The sequence below is a fragment of the Podarcis tiliguerta genome (assembly GCF_965153285.1).
Source record: "Podarcis tiliguerta genome assembly, chromosome: 5".
Taxonomy (NCBI): domain Eukaryota; kingdom Metazoa; phylum Chordata; class Lepidosauria; order Squamata; family Lacertidae; genus Podarcis; species Podarcis tiliguerta.
In genome coordinates this window covers 72,901,213-72,923,484 of record NC_139538.1, presented here as the reverse complement: position 1 = coordinate 72,923,484, position 22,272 = coordinate 72,901,213, and the positions used below count along the sequence as shown (strand labels likewise).

The 22,272-nt window shown below is 40.4% G+C and overlaps 1 protein-coding gene across 1 annotated transcript in view; it reads left to right on the top strand.

The window, feature by feature from the left end:
• Window positions 1–22,272, top strand: part of BICC1 (BicC family RNA binding protein 1) — a 103,188-nt gene that overhangs the window by 26,160 nt on the left and 54,756 nt on the right. The window contains exons 2-3 of the mRNA XM_083439913.1: window positions 10,397–10,443; window positions 18,760–18,829. Of these exons, the coding sequence (XP_083296039.1) occupies window positions 10,397–10,443; window positions 18,760–18,829 (117 nt within the window). The remainder of the gene's footprint in view (window positions 1–10,396; window positions 10,444–18,759; window positions 18,830–22,272) is intronic.

Below are 22,272 nucleotides of genomic sequence, written 5' to 3'. Positions count from 1 at the left end.
CACTGCTTTTTGGTGAGCGTGCCTGCTTTCATCATGGTTTAAATGAAAGTGCACATCTCTGTCATCTGCTGGTAGCTGTGTGCAGCGCTTTTTACTGTGTAGTTCAAGTAGGATCTACTTTTTTCCAGTTTATGTAGTGGTTTTCTTATATCTATATCTAGTTCCCAGATCCCAGTTCTTATGCAGCTTGCTGTAGCTGAAACTATTTGCTTGCAAAAGGTGAATCTATGGACAGGGTCCATAGCAGGTGTTGAGTGTTGCCCTTCTGATGTCATGCTGTGATTTTTAGTCTTCAGCACAGAGGATCAACAGATGCATTTCTTGATCTGGTGAGAGCCTCTGCCTACCGAGTCCCACCAATAAGTTGGTTTCCTTAGCTCAGATGCTCCTCCCCAGTCTACAAGCATCCATTTTAGCATGCTGTGGTTTCAAGCACAGAATTGGACTTGTGTTGTGTTTGCATCTGAGATCAGCCAATAACCTCAATGTTTTGTTCAACTGGGAAATAAAGTAGAAGACGTGAACAGTGCCACGTGCAGAACTAGGAAAGTACACAGATGTGCCTATGATGGTTTCGTGCTATTTTAATTTTCTTGACTTGATCTACTACAGTTCTCGCAGTTAATCATTTGCTGCTCAGTATTTTTTGCTTGTGCAGAAATGAAATGTTACTTGGCTTTGGAGTTGCTGTAGAGGAAGTCAGGGGGCAATGTTCCAAACAAGCTTAATTTTTCATTTGTTTCACGTTTCTTGGAGTGCATGATACTTTGTTTTCTCTTCCATCATTTCATGTACAATTAACATACTGAGTAATAAATATTCAGTTACATTGTGTGGATATTCTGAATATAAGAAATTTGGAAACAAAAGAAAATGTCACGTCCAATTGCGTTTAGCCATACTCCATGCTTATTCCTTTATAACATTAGAAGGCCACTCCATGCGTTGTTCTTTAGGTGTATACCAAAAATAATAAATGTGTAAGGTTTATGGCTAGATAATGTGTGTGAAGCACTTTGAGCACATGGAAACACTATAGAAATGTTGTTTTGCATACTTCAAAGCCTCAGGGACTGAATGTGGAGCAACAGTTTTGAATCTGTGTTTTTCCATTATTAAGGCTAGTTACACTTAAGGCCAGATTGGTAAATGGTTTGTTAATACAGGCTATCATCCAAAAAGCTACTTTAGGCTTGCCCAGGGGTGTGGACAGACGCAATGGGCTTTTATTTTCCCCCTTTTGAACAGCTGGCTCTTGTGCCAGTTCGGGCTGAATTGATGTAACAATATCAGTGACCCTTAGTAGATGGCCGGGCTCTCATCTCTGATGTCCCCTTGAACTTCAGAGATTATCATAAAAGTAGCACAAAGTCTTGCTGCTTCTGTGTTCACTGCTGGGGATGAGTCCTTGCCCTCCTTTCTTTAGACTTCGCTCTGATGTTTGTCTGTGATGCTTCCAAGCAGGGCTTTGGAAGCATTTGGAAGTTGCCAGACTTCTCACTGTTTTATGGGTTTCTCCAAAGCCTCACACAACATCTGGGACAAGCCACCACCCCTCTCTCCAGACTAAAAGATACAATGTCCACCGGCCTTTCAGCTCCAGTCTTTGTGAACCCCTGCACTTCAGTTTCAAAAACAATTTGTACCTGAGTGGCAACAAAAGCTTCTGCTTGATAAGCATGGCCCCCAAACCGCATTGATCACGTAGAGCAAGTTGTACAGTTCTTTGGATCTTGGCCTTAAACTTTAGATATTTAGGCAAAGAGCAATATTTGGGAAATGCATAAAAGTCTGGAAAGATTTCAGTCTGGGTATTTAGGCAGCTTTCTGCAAAAGGCTTAGACAGTTAAAATTAATATTGGTCATTTTCTGGTCAGCAGCAATACATTTGAAAAATGCAGTTCCATGCTTATTCTTGACCATTTAATCTGGCAGCAGTGTATGTTGACAGTACTCCAGCTTTGTTTTCAAACATTGTTCAAATCCCAGTGGTAAACAGATCCTCCTGGAAGAATTATGTTAGCAGATGGACCTAAAATCTGACTTGTGACTTTTGGAAGCTTATATTCCACTGCCACAGTTTGAGCAATATGTAGCAATAAATTAATTTCCTTATCCAGAGGAGCACAGTATCCCTAAACACTCTGCATATCTGATTTTTCTTGTATGGGGAGAAAATGGAAGAAAATTGGTTCAGTTTTTCACAAACTTTCACTTTTTCAGTACAGACAAAAAGTCATTCAGCCATCTTTTTGAGAGAAATGAATTTTGATGATAGATTGAGACTCAATACAGTCGACAGCTCTGTCTCTGAAATATGAGGAAGGACGTGAGTCTGTCTCACTTTAGAGAACATGTGGGCAGGTGATTGCTTTCCTATGTGTGTCCCTCCCTCACCCATTGAACATCCTCTTCTACTGTCGCCAAGAACTGGCCACAGGGTGGAGGAAGAAGAGGCAGGTGACAGTCCCTCCTTTTCCTCAGTGGATTTGAGGAGAGAGGAAGGAAGGAAGGGAACAAGCTGGCTGGGTGGGTGCTAGAGGAGGATGAAGGTCCCAAATGGAGATGGGGTGGCAGGGATGGTGTGAATGACTTTGAATGGATGAGGAGGAAAAGAGAAAATGGATGTCCTTGCCCCCTCTCTCTGCTGACCAGATGTGTGACGTTACAACTACATTCCCCAGTGGGAATGTGGCCTTCAGACCTGAAAAGATTGCTCACCCCTGCCTTGGCATCTCTAGCCTGACCAAGTTTTAGTTATTTTAACTGATGTGGTAGACAGTTCTCCCACAATTATCACAAGTATCTAAATTCATATGAAAACAATATGTGACAGGGGATGAGAAACTGATGAGTTAAAGGTTTGACATCTGCCATTCCTTAAAAAATGCTTCAAAACTGATCATTGGAGAAAATGGGAACGCATATAAAAGATAATCTGATATCTTCACGGGAATGAAGCACCATATTTGGTAGCAGTATAAGCGATAGAAAAATACCCTAGGAAAGAATATAAAGATTAATGTTTTTCATTCCCATCTTACGGATCCTTATTTTCCTGGGGGGAAATGCACAGCAAAGGCTTAGAGTTGGCTTACTTCTCACAATTTAATAACTGTATGTAAATGCTGCAGCCAATTCTGGAAGTCATATGTAGTGGTGAGCTGTCACCTGGAAATATAAAAATGTGTTATATCCTTACATATATGCAAACTCCTTGGAACATTAGCAGTATCTCTTGTATAGCTTATGTGGAATTGAAACTAATTCTTTTACACTGTCTTGGTGATGGTGCTTAACTATACAATAGCATTGCTCGAATGAGCTTAGGAGAACTTTGCTCATCCTCTTCCTCCTGCATGGCTGAAAAGAGCAGTTTAGAAGGATTTGTTTTTGTTTACTGGACACAGCAACCTGCGGTTAAATCCACCCAACTGTGCCTAATTTTGTTCTTTTGAAGCAAGCCAGCTTGAAACCATAGTTAAAGATGTCCAAAGCTAAACCGTGGCTTCAGCTAAATGGAACGACTCCGCTGGAGGTGGAGAGGAAAGGCTTAAAAAATTAAACCATTCTTCAGCAACTGTGTCTGATCCTCTCATAACTTGGCACTTTGCTCTGATTTCCAGAAAGGCTCGAACTCATAAGCAAGAGCATTCACATTTATTTTGGTGCTAGCTGTTGCTTGATTGAGTTGTCTGATTTCATAAGCAGGGTAGAGAAAAATCCTTTGGGCACGTGATCCCTTTGGGCCTTCTCAGTTTTTAGAATACCTTGGCAAGAATGAAATGCTGCAAAAACTGAATCTAATGTGTGAAAAGAAGTGTCCCTGTAAATGTTTGGGCTGCCTCTGAGAACTACCATTATGCTACCAACACCTGCCTGTAGCTTCATTTTAAGATTATGTAGAGTCATAGTGGAATAATCCTGAGAGTGTGGAACCAAGGCTGGGGAAACCCAGATTCAAATCTTAGGCTCACCTTGGCAACTACCTTATTTTCTCCCTCTCAGCCTCACTTACCTCCCAGGGTGAATATATGTGGTAGTGTTATGTGAAGTTAAAGTGGAGTAGGTGGCAGGGAGAGAAATGTGACCATCCTGGCCTCCTTGGAGGAAAGGTACACTATTAAAAAGTCAAACTTCCCCCATGGGGGGGAACTTCCCCCATGTTTGGGTCATTGGAATGCTTAGTGGCAACCCCAAGTAGCTCCCTTGACCTGTTTTGCCATTCGCTTTAAGATGATTTTATTCCACCAAGCAATTTAACCAGATGGGTTGAGTGGACATAGAATATATAGACAAGTCCATCAAAACAACCAACAATGAAGCAGTAAGAATGTTAGCAGAAGGTAAACATGACTTGAAGTTTACATGAAGGTAAACTTGATTTGAAAGTTGAGTTTACCTGCTGCATTCTTATTGTTTTGTACATTGCATCTGTTTCATTCTAGATAGTGTGCTTGCAGGGACCATCCATCTTTAACTTTCCTTAAGTTAAAAATAATTTGGTTTATTTTTTAAAAAAACTACACCTGTGTGCCACCTAGTAATTTTAGGTGTGGTATACATAATTATGATAATAACAAATGCATGAAATAAGTAACCTTAACTGATTCATTTCATACCTTATTCACAGCTTATTTGTTCTCATTATAAGACTTCACTCGTAAACCTATGTAGTGTGATGATCTCTATTAACAAATAGGACCTCTAGCAAAATGTTGCAGTGTTTGCCTATCCCCTAAGAGGATTCTATAACTCTTCCCCAACCCCAGTTCTGCAGGGAGCTTGTTTACAAACTATGGAATTCATGCTTGAGCAAGAATTGAGAAGTCACTTTTCTAAATATCTGTATACAAGCAGCTGTGATAATATAACTTTGTTCACCAGTTTCCTATGTGCTTTGATCTTGTCTCAACAATGACTTCATTTCCTTGCTGTCAAAAACAATATTTTGTTGATGTGATTGCACTTAGAAAAGTAGCTTTTTAATGCAGACAACTAGTCCCATTTAGTCGTCTGTAATGGCTCTACATGTAAGCTAAGAACCAGTATTGTTGTGTTTCACACTTCTGAACTATATTCACTTATCAAATTAATATCTTTCTCAAGGTGACTTACAGGTATATAAAATATGCAGGATTTAAAAACAGTAGGGCTACATTTGTGCCAAGATAGTTGAACACATCTTTTGGCCCATTTTTGGCACGTCTTCCCAATTTGCACTATACAGTTGCATAACAATAAGTTTAACTGGAGCTACGTAGAAGTTACCATGTTGTGGTACTGGTTGAGCTGCTGCTACGTAGCCTCCATCTGCTTGTAAAATGGAATGAGGCTCATTCATTATTATTTTTTCAAAGACTGAACATGAAATGATTTTGGAGGGGCTAGTTTCAAATGTGGTCAGCTGGCCATAAATTGAAGGTGGCCAATTTAAGGACAATACAGGTCCTAACAATAAGAACTCAACTTATTTTTCTCATAATACAAATAGTAGCAGTGTATCCCAAACCTAGAACAGGAACCTTGTGGCAGTGTTTGGGATTTGCAGGAGAAATGTATTTATTTCCCACCCTTCTGAAACCTTCCTTCACTCCTGTATCATGCTCAAGGGCTGGCATCTGACACTCAGGTCCAGGGTATAACATAAGTAAGTTTTCTAAGCTCACTGCACTTCTCCTAATGCACACCTCCTAATGCACACCTCCATGAAACTATGAGCTGATTTATATAGAAGTTTGCTTATATCCTGGGTCTTTGGCCCCCAGAGCAGTGTAAGGAACATAGACAAAAGCAGCTCATATGAAAACAAAGCAAGAAAGTTAATGTAGCAACAATTCCAGAATTCTGAAATAGAAAAACCATCAAGCCCAAGGGGGGGGGGGAGTCAAGAAGCAAAAACAATACTCTAGGGGATATGCTTGAACAACAGATGTTTTAACTTGCTGCCTGTATTCCCAAAGTGAGACTTTCCAGACCTCCTAGGGCTGTCATAATTTCAGCATTGGAGACCCACGATGGAGGGATCCCATTATGACTTGAATAAGCCCCATATTTTGATTTTTAAAAATCTGGATTGGCCCAATTCAGCTATAGACTTGCATGCACCCACTGCATACCCCTAGTACTAATCCACATCTTGGTACAAATCCAGGCTGCTCTCTAAATTTGCTGAGAGTCTTCTGGCCCCAAATACCATTCCTGGTCTATTTTTTCTTAGTAGCAAAGGCTGTGAGGATGAATGAGAGAAGCTCTGTAGAACTCACTACAGAGCCACAGCACTTTGTGATTAGTTTCTAGTAATTTCAAATAAATAAAAATGGAAAACTTGGTTAGCAGCTAATTAAAAATTCTTGTATGTATCCTTGGTATGAGTCAGCTGAGCTAGTGGCCTGGTTCGCATGTCACTTTAAACTATAGTTAAGTTAAAACAGCTGAAATCGTGAGCACTTCAGTCCTCTTCTGCTTCTACTGTCTGCAGCTAAGCCACAGGCTGGCTTAGTAGATCATAGATCACAGAATTGTAGAGTTGGAAGGATCATCTAGTCCAGGGGTTGTCAACCTGGTCCCTACCACCCACTAGTGGGCGTTTCAGGATTCTAGGTGGGCAGTAGGGGGTTCTACGGCACAAGCTGAATCCTCCTTCCATCAAGCACTGGTGGGCGGTAAGGAAATTTTACCATCAAGAAAGATGCATTAGTGGGTGGTAGGTATAAAAAGGTTGACTACCCCTGATCTAGTCCAACCCTCTGCAATGCAGGAATAAGCAGCTGCCCCATACGGGGATTGAACTGGCAACCTTAGCATTACCAGCAGCACGCTGTAAGCAACTGAGTTATCCAGACTGTTAACTCCAAACCCAGGCTCATGGCTTGTTCTCCAACAAAGAGCTTTAATCAAGGTTTGTTAGTAATGAAGCTGGTGACTGGCATAGAAAAGGGAGATGGAACTATTGACACAAGTCCTAAGGTAAAGGTAAAGGGACCCCTGACCATGAGGTCCAGTCGTGGCTGACTCTGGGGTTGCAGCGCTCATCTCGCTTTATTGGCTGAGGGAGTTGGTGTGCAGCTTCCGGGGCATGTGACACAAGTCCTAGATGTCCAATAATAAATTCAAAAGCTGCATACAACCTAGGAATACAGTATAGATACTCTAGTACCAGATTTCTATAATGTAAGCTCTATTTACCCACCAGGGGTCATTTGAATGGCAGCCATATTGGCTCAATACCAGAAGTGCTAATTTAACTGTGTTGGGACTATGACCCCTGGGTGGCTTCTGCAATTTGTGTCAATATAGATGAAAAAAATCTTGGAAAGAAATACATGTCCAAAGATGAATGACACTTGCAAAAGACCTACAACAATTCTAAATTTACACAAAATTTGACTTGGCTTCATAAATCTTCACTCTTTGAAATATAATAGAAGCCACTGCAGTAGGCTAGAATTGAAATAACACTCAAGTAGAATTTCAAGATCATTTATTTAAATTTGATCTCAAGGATTTTCAATAGTACTTTCTCATGGTTAAGTAGACAAAACCTTGAAGTTCATGGATGCCATAATGGTTAACACCTGTTTCAACTTTGTCCTGTTAGTTTTGGATAGGCGTTTTGCAGCCCCATATTGGCTGAAAATGAGAAGTGTGTGAAATGCAATATTGCATGATAACTGTGGAAGCCGCAAGAGTAAAGCTGAAAATACAAATTGCTTAACGTATATATTTGAATAGAAATAGATAGTTTTCAACACACCTGCCATTTATATACAATAGACTGCTTTCTTAGGAAAAGCCTGATAGTCTTTACAAATGTTGTAACAGAAAAAAATGCAAGGCCTGTTAAATTTCATATGTTAGCAGGAGTCTGTGCGTGGGAGAAAATAGCTTGCTGTAAAGACTTAGGCCAGGGGTTGTCAATTTCTGAATTTTCGTGGTTAGCCTATTCACCAGACAAGGGTCCAGAAGTATATTTTCTTACACAAACAAACCCCTTAGCAGTGTGCAGGCTTCATAGCCATGAGCAGAACAAAGTAGAGTTTCTTTATATTATGGGGTGTATATCCAGATCATCTCATATAAAACCCAGAGAGATGTAACATGAAATACTGCTCTAACTTATCTCCATGGTGCAGCAGTAAAACTGCTAGCACATTTGCAAAGCTAAGCAGGGTCTGTTATGGTTTCAAATTGGATGGGGTACATTGTGTGATCACTGTTGGCTTAGGCTAGGCCCGGAATTTGTTTAACTTTAATATAAAAGGGCATAAGAGCTTGATAGATGAAGAGATACATGAATGTGCATCAAAGGGATTAGAATATAGTTGTGAGTGGCAGTCCCTGCGTATCGTTCTGTTGGGAATGTCTATAATCTTTAGTTATAATCACATGTAAGTGATGGATGTTGCAATGTGTTTCTGACTAAAGGCAGCAGAAATTTATTCTAATTAAATTGGAAATGTGCATAAAATCAATGGAAGACAGCTCAAAGCTATATTGTGCCAGTGTGTGAGAGAGACTGGTGGGCTCTATTAATTATTATAGGGTTGCCACATTTCAAAAAGTAAAAACCTGGACACCCTGAAAGTTGTTTTGGGTTTACTTGCCAAAGATCCAGAACAAACCGCCACCTTCTGGAAATTCCCACCCTCCTTAGACGCCACATCCACCTTTGAAATACTTGCCTGTTTTCAGTTGCCCCTGCATGCTCAGCCTGGTAAATAGCAAAGAGCTGCTTTCTTCCAATCTCTTTTTGTGTTTAGGATCGTAACTCTCCTCTCTTAAATGGCTATCTGCAACAGTAGATCTGAAACTTCAGTTCAGTAGCTACTGAACACTGTTAATGTTCCTCAGCATGGATAAACTCTTGCCAAAATTCATTATATTTTACTAGTCTTGGTTGTTGTGTGTGGCGCGGTAGTATATTTTGAAGAACAACAATAACCTTTGAGTGGTTCCTGGGTATTCCAGTGTCTAAACTCATGTCTAGAAAACGCAAATATTTTCAGTCCAACGCTATGCTAGCCTGCCTCCTCCATCCCCTAGCGAGTTTTAAGTTGAAGTTGGCACTGGTACCTGAGATCATGAACTTTTCCTGCTTTGTCTTTTTAGCATATGTACCATGGGTTTCAATGTTATCATAGCATTTGCTAGAAAAACTGGTTTTCCCACTCTGAAGAACAACTAGTTAGTCCTAGTTTGTCATTAAAATAATCACCAATGGTTAGTAACCGCAACTGTTTTATAAAGCATATTGGAATTGTTTGGTAAATTTCATTTTCAAAACGAGATGATCAAAAGGAGCATCTCAGAAACTGTATCTTTATGGTTAAATAAAGGGGCTAAGCTGTCTGTGTGAGTGATGTGTAACAGAATACTTTCAAATGTACAGACACACTTGGTTTGCTCATTGAAGGAAGTTCAAAGACTGGCATATTTTAGATGCAAAAGCCAAAGTAAAACATTAGATTACATCTAGCCCTAGGCTAAGATCCAAAGAACCATACTATAATTTTTGTGCACCCTAGACAGTTTTAGGCTTCTGTTAATTAAATTAAAGCCCTCTGTATAGAAAACCATAGTTGAAACTGAGTGGACCATAGCTGAAAGGCAGCTTCTGCGACACTGCAGTCATTGTGGTATGCTGTTCAAAAAAAGTGGAAAAATACCACTGAGCAAATACTAAGTAACTTTAGGGATTCCCACCCTGGGCTTGAAGAGAGGCAGGCTACCTGCCCAGATCTCTATAGGCATGTGAGTCTGTTAGAGAGCACCAGTTTTAGTGTAATAGAGAAACCAAGCATGTTTCTCAAATTTAAATGACCATATCCAAAAATGTTGAAAATGAGCTGAACTAACTGTACACAGGGGTATCTATGCCATTGGCTTTATGAAATGAGACTATCCAATTGCATTTTGGATCTTGATCTCTCCCACCATGACACCCATTTCAATAATCTTTCCCCATTGACAGTGCATCAGGCATTTCCTCCACGTTAAGTACAAGGGAATATGGCAGAAATCGAAGTTTTTGTTAACCACCAAGCATCCTGCGGTACATTCTCCTTTTCTCCCCAACCATATTTTGCATAAAGGAGGTTGCCAGCATATGTGCAGGATTAATTGCTGTGCAAAACCTCTTCTGTTTCCAGACAGAAATGGTTCCCATTTTTAGCAGCACTGCCCTAGTAACTTTTTCAAGGAAATTCTCATGATGGATGGGTTGCCACCCTTGTTAAACTGGGGTCAACAGTGCTTTAAGTATCTTTGTGAAAGCACCCAAGGAGAGACATAACCAGAATTGCCTTAAGCTGAGATAAAATTCACGCATGTAGGAAAATGCTACATGACATGACAGGTATTGCATATGTTTAATGATGTGTCATTTTATTTTCAGCTGCTGCTGAAGGAAAAGGCAAAAGTGGAGAAGACTTTTTTCAGAAGGTAAGCAAAACTGCACTTAATCATCTCTCTCTAACAATATTACATTTATCACTATAATTGAAGGCATGGTGATTGATATTTTAGGTAAATTATCTCTGGAGCATGGACCATATGACATGTGACTTGGTTATGACCTATTGTATGCATATGCCTGTGCATTTAGTCTCCAGTGCAATTTTCAGGTGTAGTGAGGAATAGGAATTCGGAACTGGATTAACCAAGCCTGGTAGAAATACACTGAGTCTGGCCTTTCTGCCCTTGCTTGGAGAACAGAGAAGTCATTTCTAGCTGAAGCCTTCACTGTGGCAGCCACAGCTCAACCCAAGGAATCTTGGGTTGGAGAATACATGTTTCAGATCTGGATCAGGATTAGTCAGCCCTTTCAGTCGTTTCCAAAATGTGATGCTGTTAAAAGGTAGTATTTAAACGTTAGAATTGGCCTCTGATATGAATGATCAGGGAGGGGTAATTTCTGCATTTAAGGGGAGTGGGTTTACATCTTTTTATACTTGTATGGTTTTCTGAAGTATTTGAAAGGCATTCTTTCTTTAACACACAGGCAAGGGAATTCTGAGGGTTAATTTTAAAACACAGCTTTGCAGTTCTGCAGTACGTAGGTTTAAGAACATTTGTACTGGGGTTGGCAAACTCTGGCTTGACTTACAAGTCAGCCATGATTTGTGGCTTCCACTCACCCTTCCCCCTCTCCCAAAGGGGATCTCTCAAAAAGCTTAACATGAGAACAGCCCCACTCCCTCAATCCATTCATATGAAAAGAGGTTGGTCTTATATTGTAGAATATTGTTCGTGTGACTGCCTCTCTCCACCTGATAGTATGTTTCAAACATGCTTACAGAAAAAGATTTTCAGAGTTTACACCTTTTATTTCAGTATGTAACATTCATCTACAGTTAAAAACAGAAATGGCCGTATTAAATTGTGGCTGTACTGTGGCTGTTTGTTTACTCACTTCTCAGTTATTCAACACATACTTTTCCTAATACAGGAAACTTCAGGATTTTCATACGTTACAGATGCACTTGAGGTCAACCTCGAATACCCTAGAGCATTAGTTGAACCATTCTGTTCAGCTGAGATACATTGGGCTGAATCCAGAGTGAACTAGTTGAACTTTGGTTCCATTGAAGTCAACTGCAGACAAGCAGGTCATGAGTGAAACTTCCATTGAAGTTTCCACTGAAATCAGCCAAACCCCCTAACATAACACACTCTGAATCCATTCCATTGTCTCCAACATCAGGGACAGTCAGTGCTGTGCAGCAAGTAAACTTTTAGGCAGGAGACTCAGGATCCACTTTCTTCTTCCCTGCTTTTCCTTATTGGGTATCACTATGATAAACATAGGGATGCAGGTGGTGCTGTGGTGTAAACCACTGAGCCTTGGGCTTGCTGCTCGGAGGGTCAGCGGTTTGAATCCCTGCAACAGGGTGAGCTCCCATTGCTTGGTCCCTGCTCCTGCCAACCTAGCAGTTCAAAAGCATGTCAAAGTGCAAGTAGATAAATAGGTACCGCTCCGGCAGGAAGGTAAATGGCGTTTCCATGTGCTGCTCTGGTTTTGCCAGAAGCAGCTTAGTCATGCTGGCCACATCACCCAGAAAAACTGTCTGCAGACAAACATCGGCTCCCTCGGCCAGTAAAGCGAGATGAGCGCCACAACTCCAGAGTCGTTTGCGACTGGACTTAACTGTCAGGAGTCCTTTCCCTTTTTTATGATAAACATAATGATAGTGTGAAGACACGTGGTTAATGTTGTAGGTTAGCAAGGAGAGATGTAGGAGATAGCATTTTTCACAGCAGTCCCCTATTTCTTCTATGTTGTTTTGCCCATTGAGGTAGGTGGTGATGGTTGAGCTTTACAGGTGAGCTGCTGAAGCTGAGCGATAAAAAAAATTACCTTGGGACCACCCTGGGAGTTTGATAGTGTTAAGTTCTGAACCCATCTCTTCCAGGCTCCCAACTACAAACCTCTCTATCCACTCTTGTCAGCCTCTGTTTATGGATGTTGGTTTTTAAAGCTACTCATATTACATAATACATTCAAACAGATTTTAGAGATTCATTGCTTGTGGTTAGCTGACATTGCTAGGCAAAAATGTTTATTGTTCATCTGTGGGTTACAGGAAAATATAAATTTGTTCAAGAAGCTTGAATTTTGAAGATTATGAAATGGCAAAGTTTTTGAAGGGAGCACTCGGGTATGAACATCAAGAATTTTAGAACAGTTTTTTGGGTAGTTGCTTGTGGCATTCTTGCTGTCTTGTTTGCAGAGTTTCCTTCAATCTGTTTAACTTCTCATGTGAAATAGTCATTTTTGTGGAGAGAGAAGTTGCACAGAATGGAAAAGTAGTAAGCAGGAGGAAATATGATGCAGTGGCTTCAGGCAACAATGCCCAGTTGTTGTTTCCCAAACTGGAAACTCTTTCACAAGGGGCACTTGCTTGGAGAGATGACTTGTGAAATAGGGAGGGGAGCCTTTGGTTGTTGTGCAATGAAGAAAGAAGTGGGGGCATCACACTCAGTTTTGTTTATTTCTCATGAGGATGGTGGTTGTTCAGTTTGGTTTCCTGTAAGTCTGAGAAAGACACTTCAGAATCAAGAGAAATGGAGACAGCATAACAAGAAGCCAAAAATAATGGATGCTCACAGATAACTGCATTATTTTCTCATCATTTCTGGTGCGGGCTTAAAGCTTAGATAAAGCTCTGAAAAACACAATGAGAATATGATAACCAGATGTTGCAGATGTGTATCATACAAGTACATGCACCAGAGCATTGAGTGGCTGGCCACATAGAACACTTGGGGGGGGGGCATCCCAGGTTTGTTGCTGTGGCATGTGTGGAAACAGCCCTTGGAATAACATGAATTCAACTGGGACATTCAGGAAGATGAGTCATCTTGATCTATGCCACCTTGATGCTAGAGTGCTTCCATGTCTTCACTAATTTTGTGGCTTTGTTTCATGAGTATTCACAGGCCCTGCTTTATACCAAGGCACTTCTGTTAAGTGTCATGCTGCATGTTTTGGTGGCCATCACTGCCTCCCAGGGAAGTGAATTCCACAGTTTAGCTACGTGCTGTGTGAAAAAAACCTTTCTTATTGCATTAATGTTTCTGGCTTTAATGCAAGCAATGAGTCATTTTCAGTTTATTTATATATATATATAAAATTACTGCTATATAATAAAAAAATCAAGGCAGTTTGCAACAACTATAAGCAATAAAATAATAATGTAAATAATAATAATATAGGAGATCATCAGCTACTATAGAAAGATTGTCTACTTAATTTCTGGTATAATCTTGGTGGCATGGAAAGGTTTTCAGCCAGCCCCTGATTCCAAGTTTGAATGCTTCCAGATAAACCTACACATTTGGGGATAATCATGTGACCAGTGTTCGAAATTTGCCAGGCACCAGGTACGTTTTGCACCTGGCTACCAGCCACTTGTGACCAAGTGCCCAGGCACCTGGATAGTGCCTGACACCACTGCCATCTGGAGGTGCATGTCTGGGAGTCCTTGCATCTTGACTGATTTCACACACTAGCAACACATCCTGTAGAATTCTACCTGCTATATTTTATCTACACAAGCAGAATGAATTTCAGGAACCAAAAAGTCATATAGAAAAATGCAATTATCAAACTGTCTAGCCTAAAAACTGCAACTAGGCATTCTGTTTTGGCGACTGTAACTCCGGTTTATGAAGCCATTTGGTACCTAGCTTATATATCTGAGTTTCTAACACGCCATGTGACACACTCACACAGCATAGGGGTGAATAGGGTCCAGTTTCCCAGGCAACAACAGAGAGCATCAGATGTCTCAAGCACACCACAAGAGCAAGGGAAAAAGCCTTCATTTGGGGGGGGGGGGAACGATAATTAGGCTGCATTTACTTTGATGTTTTATTTAATGCCAACATGTTTCTAACATGTAATTTATTGATACTTTTAGTGTTTATGTAAACTGCTTAGGGGGTTTGATGCTAAAGTGGTATATAAATCTGGTTCAATAATGTTACTTATTCTCAGACCTGACCTATTAGCTTTAACTTTTTTTATGCTACTGGTGGTCAGTGGTCAGTGGTTGTCTTTCCTGATTAGAAATTGAGTGAATTAGGTTGGGCACCATCTAGAGCCACTTCACAACAAAACTTCATCTGAGTGAGTCTCAGGGTTGCATGAAAAATGCATATAAGCAAGAATTGGCATATATGCACACACATGAAGAAAGAAATGTGTTTATGTGTGGCTTCATTCACACAGCAGGTTCCCCCCCCCCCCCATTTCTCTGATGCTTCTGTAACTGTTAATTTCTACATGAGTTGAGCTTTCACATGACGTAAGAGCCACTTCAGGAAAATGAACAGAATATAGTCCATGTTCAATGCTCATTTCTATGTTACTTGTTCCCAGAAGAAGAAGAAAACCCATTCGCTGTCCCCTTAACCCAAAAAACTATTGGAGCAAACTAATGAAATTTGGGTGCCATACCAGTTCTTTCCTGCAGTTTTCATGACGGAACAGAAACATGCATGTGCAGAAAGGGTGTGGGAGTAGCGACATTGTACAATGGCAGTTGTTGTGTCATACCTCACCCACTGGTGTGAATTAAATTTAGTGTGACATGCTGGTATATCGCTCAAAAAGCCCAAGTTCCATAACACACCAGGTACTTCAGTGTGAAAGGAACATTAGGAAATGGGACAGAAGCACTAGCTTCATCAGGAACGCTAATGCAATATTCCCCATGTCTGAATGTTGCCCTGTGTCTGCCCATGCAATCTGTCTGCAATAAAAATGAGGATGAATTGAGTGAGCAGGAATAGTTTGTTCTCTCTCTCTCTCTCTCTCTCTCTCACACACACACACACACACACACCAATGTAGTGGCTGACAAGGATTTTCATGAGCCTGATCATTCAGTGTATTCATTTCTGGGGCCTGCGTAACAATATACAGCATTTTTAGTAGATATTCGGGAATCATTTTAATGTGCAAAGCTCCTTTGTATCTAACGTTGCCTAGATATTCTAGTGGATTTTATATGTAGGGATGTAGATTAAGCCAGACGTCTGAATCACTTTGTTTAGTAGCAATCATTTGGTTTTGTTTAAGTTTATAAAGCTTAAGCTGCTTAAAATAATGTGTTGAAATGATTGTAGTGGATGGAAATCTGACTGGCTGAATGCTGAGCAGGCATGCTGCTTCACAAGAGCCGCTAATGACTCCTTTCAGAGCTAAATTAAATGCTAATCTGGTTCATAATATACTGTGCCAAACCCAGGCTACTAAAACTATGAATTAGGAGCTCTCTTGGATATGAGAACTCTGTAACTTACCCAACCGGCTTAAACCCTGTTTATGTAGTTGCCTTAAATAGTCTTCTATATGGAATGTGCTCTGCCCTGGCTTCCAAAACAGTTCGCTGCAGAGGTGTTGTGTAGCATTACCTGGGATAGGATTTGGCAGTGAGTCCGGAGGATTGCATGTTTCCACCTGTCATCCTCATGTGCAAATGCTCATTGCAACTGGTCTCCCAGGTCCAATCCAACACTGTTAACCACTGCACCACCTCTAAATCTCACCACTTCCAGGCCTGCTAGCCAAGATCAGGTTCCCAACTTTTACTTGCAAGCAAGAGCATAAATGTGAGTTAAACTTCCCCTCAGACTCTTCCAGTTTAAAAAAAAAAAGGTTGCATCCTGTAAAGGTCAAACACAGAGTATCTTGGCCAATTTAAGTACACCCAAAGGTTTTACGTGATGAAAAATAATGAAGTAATCTAGTTTAACCCACTTTCTGTACAACACTGAATTGTTGTTCCTTGATTCAAAGTAAGTGTGATCCACTCCCATCTGTGCATTGGAAATGTGCCTGTGTTAGCATTGGCTCTTTGTTAAAAACCTTTCAAGATACCTGTTTAAACTTTTAAAATCTCAACTCTGATTTCATTTCTCCAAGTGCATCGCTCTCGTTTGCAGCTAACTGTCGTCTTCAACATGTTTGGGAATGGTAGACAAACACGTTGGCAGTGTAGTAGCTGTTCCATGCTTACGCAACCGCTGACTAACGTGAAGACAGTTTTAGAGCATGTGGTGATATTGCACTTGCATCCGTGAAGAAGATGCATATTTAAAAATGAGTTTATAACATGCACGTTTGTTCAAAGTTTAAACTTGTTCATAGCCACTGAAAATTACCCATGTAATTCCCTCATGTACTCTTAAGCTCAGGAACAAAGGAATGCCGCCACATTTTTTTTTCCTCCATGGAGTTTTTATTATTGTTATTTCTTTTCATTTCATTAGTATACTGCCTTATATTTTAAAGAAAAAAATCTCAGAGCAGTTTACAACACATTAAAACATCAAATAAAACAATCTAGAATAAAGCAAATTCAAGCACCAAGGAAAATATTTCAGATCCTTCTCCAGATGACATTTTGCTTTCCCCATATTTATTTTCCTACCTAGTTTATAGAAGTACCATAGCAGAAGTACTCTAGGTCAGCATTTCCCAACCTTGGGCCTCCAGCTGTTTTTGGACTACAACTCCCATAATCCTAAGCTAGCAAAACCAGTGGTCAGGGATGATGGGAATTGTAGTTCGAAAACAGCTGGAGGCCCAAGGTTGGGAAACACTGCTCTAGGTAGCCGGTGTGGTGTAGTGGTTAGATGTCAGACTAGGACCTGGGAGATCAGTCATGAAGCTCAGTGGGTGGGTGACTTTGGGACAGTCACAGCCTCTTAACCTACCTCACAAGGTTATTGTAGGGATTAACCGGAGAAGGAGGTGAACCATCTACTCATTGGAGAAGAAACTGGGATATAAATGCAGTGAATAAACTCTTCTGCTTGCCTTCTTAAGAAAGCTGGAGGGGCCAGCCAGATGGAGATGTCAGTTGTCCACCTGGCATCTGGAGATCTCCTGTTGCAGCTGCAGCTGGACCTGTGCCAGTAGCAAAAAGTACCTAGCTAATTTCTAACACCAAGTTCAACTGCTTTCATCCTTGACCACTGGCTGTGTTGACTTGGAACTGATGGTGGCTGGAGTCCATGTGAAGGGCCTTAGGCTAGCCAGCCTGCTGATGTAAAAGGTTTCTGCACACATAGATCCTCTCTAACAGCATATTTTAGCACGGCGTAAAATGGTGCCCAACTTCTTGGGGGTTGTCAAATGTGATATACTAAACATGCTGCTAGAAAACCTTTGTGTGGACCCCAGCTGGCATGGAAGTAACCACTGAGAAGGTCACATTTATGCCAGTTGGGCAGATAGGAAGTATTGCTCTGCCAGCCTATTTATTTCAAACAGTTTAAAATTTTGGAAGTCAGGACCTGTGCATGCTTCCATCTCTTGTCTGTCAGCTGAAATCCCACAGAGGCCCGAAGGACTTAGCATTCTAACTTAATTCCACTGGATTTCTTATTTCACATCTGGGTTTGGGAATTCTCAGGAATAGGAAGCGTGTCATGGTAGAATTTCACTCGTTTGGAAATGGTCTTCCATCTGCAATTTATTATCCCATGGCAGCTGAAATCCATACAAAGCAAAGCGTACTAAGCCTTGGCTGACATTTCTCCTTTTTTCCACATGGCACCCTGCTCTGGAAATAGTGGCTTTAAAGAATTCTATTGATATAGGCAGTAGAAATAAACACAAGACTACGGGATTTTTAGGAGTATGTGTTTAAAAGCTTTTGCTCTAATGGGCCAGCAAAGGATGCACCTGAAATGTCTTTAATTGTAACTACAGTCATATGTTCTTGAAACTATGGTACTGGAAACTAGATTTTTTTTTTTTAGGTCTGCATTCCCAAATTCAAACAGCTGAGGCACACATAAGAATGTAAGAAGAGTCATGTTGGATCAGGCCAAAGGACTTAATCCTGCTCTCACAGTATTCAACCAGATGCCTATGGAAGGGCATCTGTAAACTAGACCCGAATGCAACAGCGTTTTCCCCACTATGAGAACTAGAAATATTTAAAGTAAACAAAGCTCTTTAGGATTGTAAAGGAACCTGCAAGTTTGAGTCTTCCCTGCTGTTTTTTTAAAAGTAGGAGGATTGGGTCTCTGCAAATACAGAAAACAAATATTGTAATGGGGATGGGGGACAACTGGAATTGGTTTGTCATTATTTCCATTGAAGCTACATTTGGTTGATCTTCAAACATCTGATTATCTTGGTATTCCTTGGTAACATGTTAGCAGTTCAAAACAACCGTCAGCAGTAAAGTACAGAGGGTAACGTATTTTAAACTGAATCTTTTGTTGTCCTTTTAACAGATTATGGAAGAAACAAACACTCAGATTGCTTGGCCATCCAAGCTGAAGATTGGTGCAAAATCAAAGAAAGGTAAAATATTTTGTAAGATTATGGTAGTTTGGATGCACATTCTGTGACAGTCACAACAAAACCAATCTACATAAGTATGTAAATGTGTATCTAAAAAGTATACTCTGCCTGTTACCTGTTTGGTTGCCTTTCCAGATTTGCCAGCACCTATTCTAGAGTCTGTAAATGCTGCAAATTCAGCTTCATGTGTATGGCCTAATTCTCCAAGGCATTTTAGTACTTATAAGCATCAGTTTGTAAAAAATGGTTGCTAACTTCTCCACCTAGTGATGATATTGACAAAGGTGTTGAATACCTGAGAGCTGAATACACAGAAAAGCTGAACCTTTTTAGTAGTACCTCAAGGTTGTTAACATGCTATAGCGACTACTGAGATGTTGAGACTTTCATAATAATATCAAACATTAGAATTATCTACTGTGTTCTAGTGATCTAAGACGCCAAACCTCTTAAAGCTAGAAAGTAGGGTGTGTGGGTGAGTGAAGCAGAAGATTGTGCCATAGCTGGCTCCTGCTAGTGCTTCATGATTGAATACCACATTATGAGCAAGCTTTTGGTCCTGATCAGACAGTACTTTCCAAGAACAGGAATCAGATTTTTAAATCCAGCTATTATTCTGTGGCCTGAGTGGTAGTGTCTTTTCAGCTGCAAGCTTGCAGACGTGTTTTTATAGTTGAATGCAGACAGATGTGCACACCAACCTATTCAGTAACCTCGGGGATTACACTGCACTGACAGGACGTATGGGGCAGTATTCAACTAAATAGTTGCATTAGTGCAGGGATTAGCATGAATGCAGTGGTATTCCCGCCCCTGCTCCGCAAACTACTCTGCAGGATTGGGGGTCCCTCAGGGTATATTTAGGGGCATGTGAGCAGGAGGAGGAGAGAATGTTCTGTTGCTGTTCAGACTTGAATAAAAATGGTTACTCTACCCCATTTTATTTTAATTTTTTTGCAAAAAAAGTACTTAAATCAATGCCATGTTTGAAATCAGTGTAGTTCCATGTCTTCATGTGCTGTAAATTAATCAGTATGTTTTTGGGGAAACTGGGCAAGAACAAAGTATTATTACTATTATTATTTATTTTATTTTAAATCAAATTTGAGTAAACTATAACATTGCCTATGTGCAAGCTGCTTATTTGCTTTATACATACAAAAGGTTTGTTAGGTTTAAAACAAAATGGCTCAATCTGATTTTTCAGTAGCATCCGGGAAATCACAGACAACATTCATATTTTGACTTTTTTATTTTGAAAACTTATGTCCAGCATTTCATCACTAGCAAATAACAGAGCAGCTAACAACATAGAAACAGTTGGAGCAGCACCAGAATGGCATTATAAAATGCTATAACAAAATCAGCTGTCACAGCAGATCGTGCCAGAAAATTCAGTTCATCAGCAGTAAAACAAAACTAAAAAAAATTAAAAATTTCTGTCCAACTTCTGCAAGGCATCTCTTTAAAGGAGGGTTTCTCAAACTTGGGTCTCCAGCTGTTGTTGGACTACAACTCTCATCATCCCTGGCTAGCAGGAACAGTGGTCAGGGATGGTGGGAACTGTAGTCCAAATGCAGCTGGAGACCCAAGTTTGGGAAACCCTTCTTTAAAGGAATCAGAATCTTCACTTGGGGTTGAAAGCTGGTGGTGATGGGGCCATGTGGGCATCCCTAGGGAAAGCATTTGCTTTAGACAACTGGTCTATCCAGTTTGGTATTATTGGCTGCACTAACGGGCAGTGGCTTTGCAGCATTTCTGGCAGTTGTTCCCAGCCCTGCCTGAAAGCACTCAAGGATTAAACTTTCGCATGCAAAGCTCTGCCACTGAACATCACTGCCGCAGTCGATAACACTCTGTTCCTCATGTCCTCCTGTGAAACCTAAGAAGCTGGAGACAATTAGAGCAGTTGTTGAAAGCACATTATGAGAGAGCACATTATGGTAGAAGGTCCATTTGGGGCTTAAAGGTGACCAGCGTCTTGATTGAACCTGGAAATGAACCTGACTGAACCAGGAAACCAATGGAGGTTATAGACAATGGGAGTGATGCACTCTATTTAGATTCACTGTTTTGGACCAATTGACAGTACTGGGCTCTTTTTCAAGAGCATCCCCACCCAGAGAGTGTTGCAGTAGTCCAGTTGGAGGTTACTGAAGTATGAATTGGCCATCCTGTTGTTGTTCTTCTGTCAGTCTTTTAGGTTTATTGTGCTTAGCGAACAGTCATTACACACACACCACCACCACCACCACCACAACAACAATACTAATAATAATGGTTTACATTTCTGCTCCCCGACCTTTAGTGGATGAATCATTTTCCATTCCCCCTTTAACTTTTATTATGCGAATCTGTAAAGCCTTGGCAAGAAATTGGGATGTTCTAAAAGATACGTACCTCTCCACATCAGACAACAAAAAACAGGCCTTTGCAAGAGACGACCTTCCCTTCTGCAATCTTAACCATGGATGGATGTAATTGTTTGGAAGATTGTTATAAAAAGGGACTTCAAGGAGTACATGAGTTAGGTCTTCTACTGTTATTCTTCCGTATGAAGCCTCTTGTATTCCATGTCCATTTGGTGGGAAGTAGTTATTGTCATCTAGTTTGATGAGAAAGTGAAAGATTAGTTGGTAATTGCATTAATAAATTATTGCAGCACTTCTCTTTTATAACAACAACCAGATGTGCATGTGTCACAGAAGAGTGTCCTGTACTGGGGTCAGTTTAAGGACGCTGACATATAAGATGCATAAGTGAATAGTGGTGACATCTGTGGGAATTATATAGTTTGGAATTTTACATACAGGGCAGCTAGTGCTGGGCTTGCATGTTGACTCAGTCGTTGAAATTCAGGCTGGGGATATTTTAGGCCTGTAATGTTCATCAGCTAGTCTATAAAGCGTCTTCACAGTTAATGTCTGCATAAAGACCTCCCCACCTGTTAAGAGAGAACCCATAAGTTTAAAGCCAATTTATTGTTTTGTGTCTTTTTTGTAGTGACGTCTTGTAGTAAATGCCTTTTTCTTAAGGTTAGACAGTTGGGTGAGAATCTCTAAAAGCAATTTTAAAACAAGTTGTTTTTGCAATCAGTCATCTATTTTAAAGAATTGTATGCTATTTATCTCTAGGTGTGTTTTTAACATGAGCCTTTCTGTTGGATCATTCTTTATTTCTAAATGTCAAAAGACTTCGTCTACCTAGGGGACTAATGTATACAGAATCCAGTTCTGTAAAATGATTCTTTCCAAAGAATTTGGCAGCTTGAGCACAGTTAAGTGAAGGGTTTTCTCTCTCTTTTTTTTCTTTGTAAGGAAATAGCTCGATGGGCTTAACCAGTGAATTTGCTTTCAGTATGGTTCATGGCACTGAACTCACACTGTAAATACGTGAAAGTATGGTGATGCTGCAACGTGGTCTTCACAGAATAATGTAGTGTT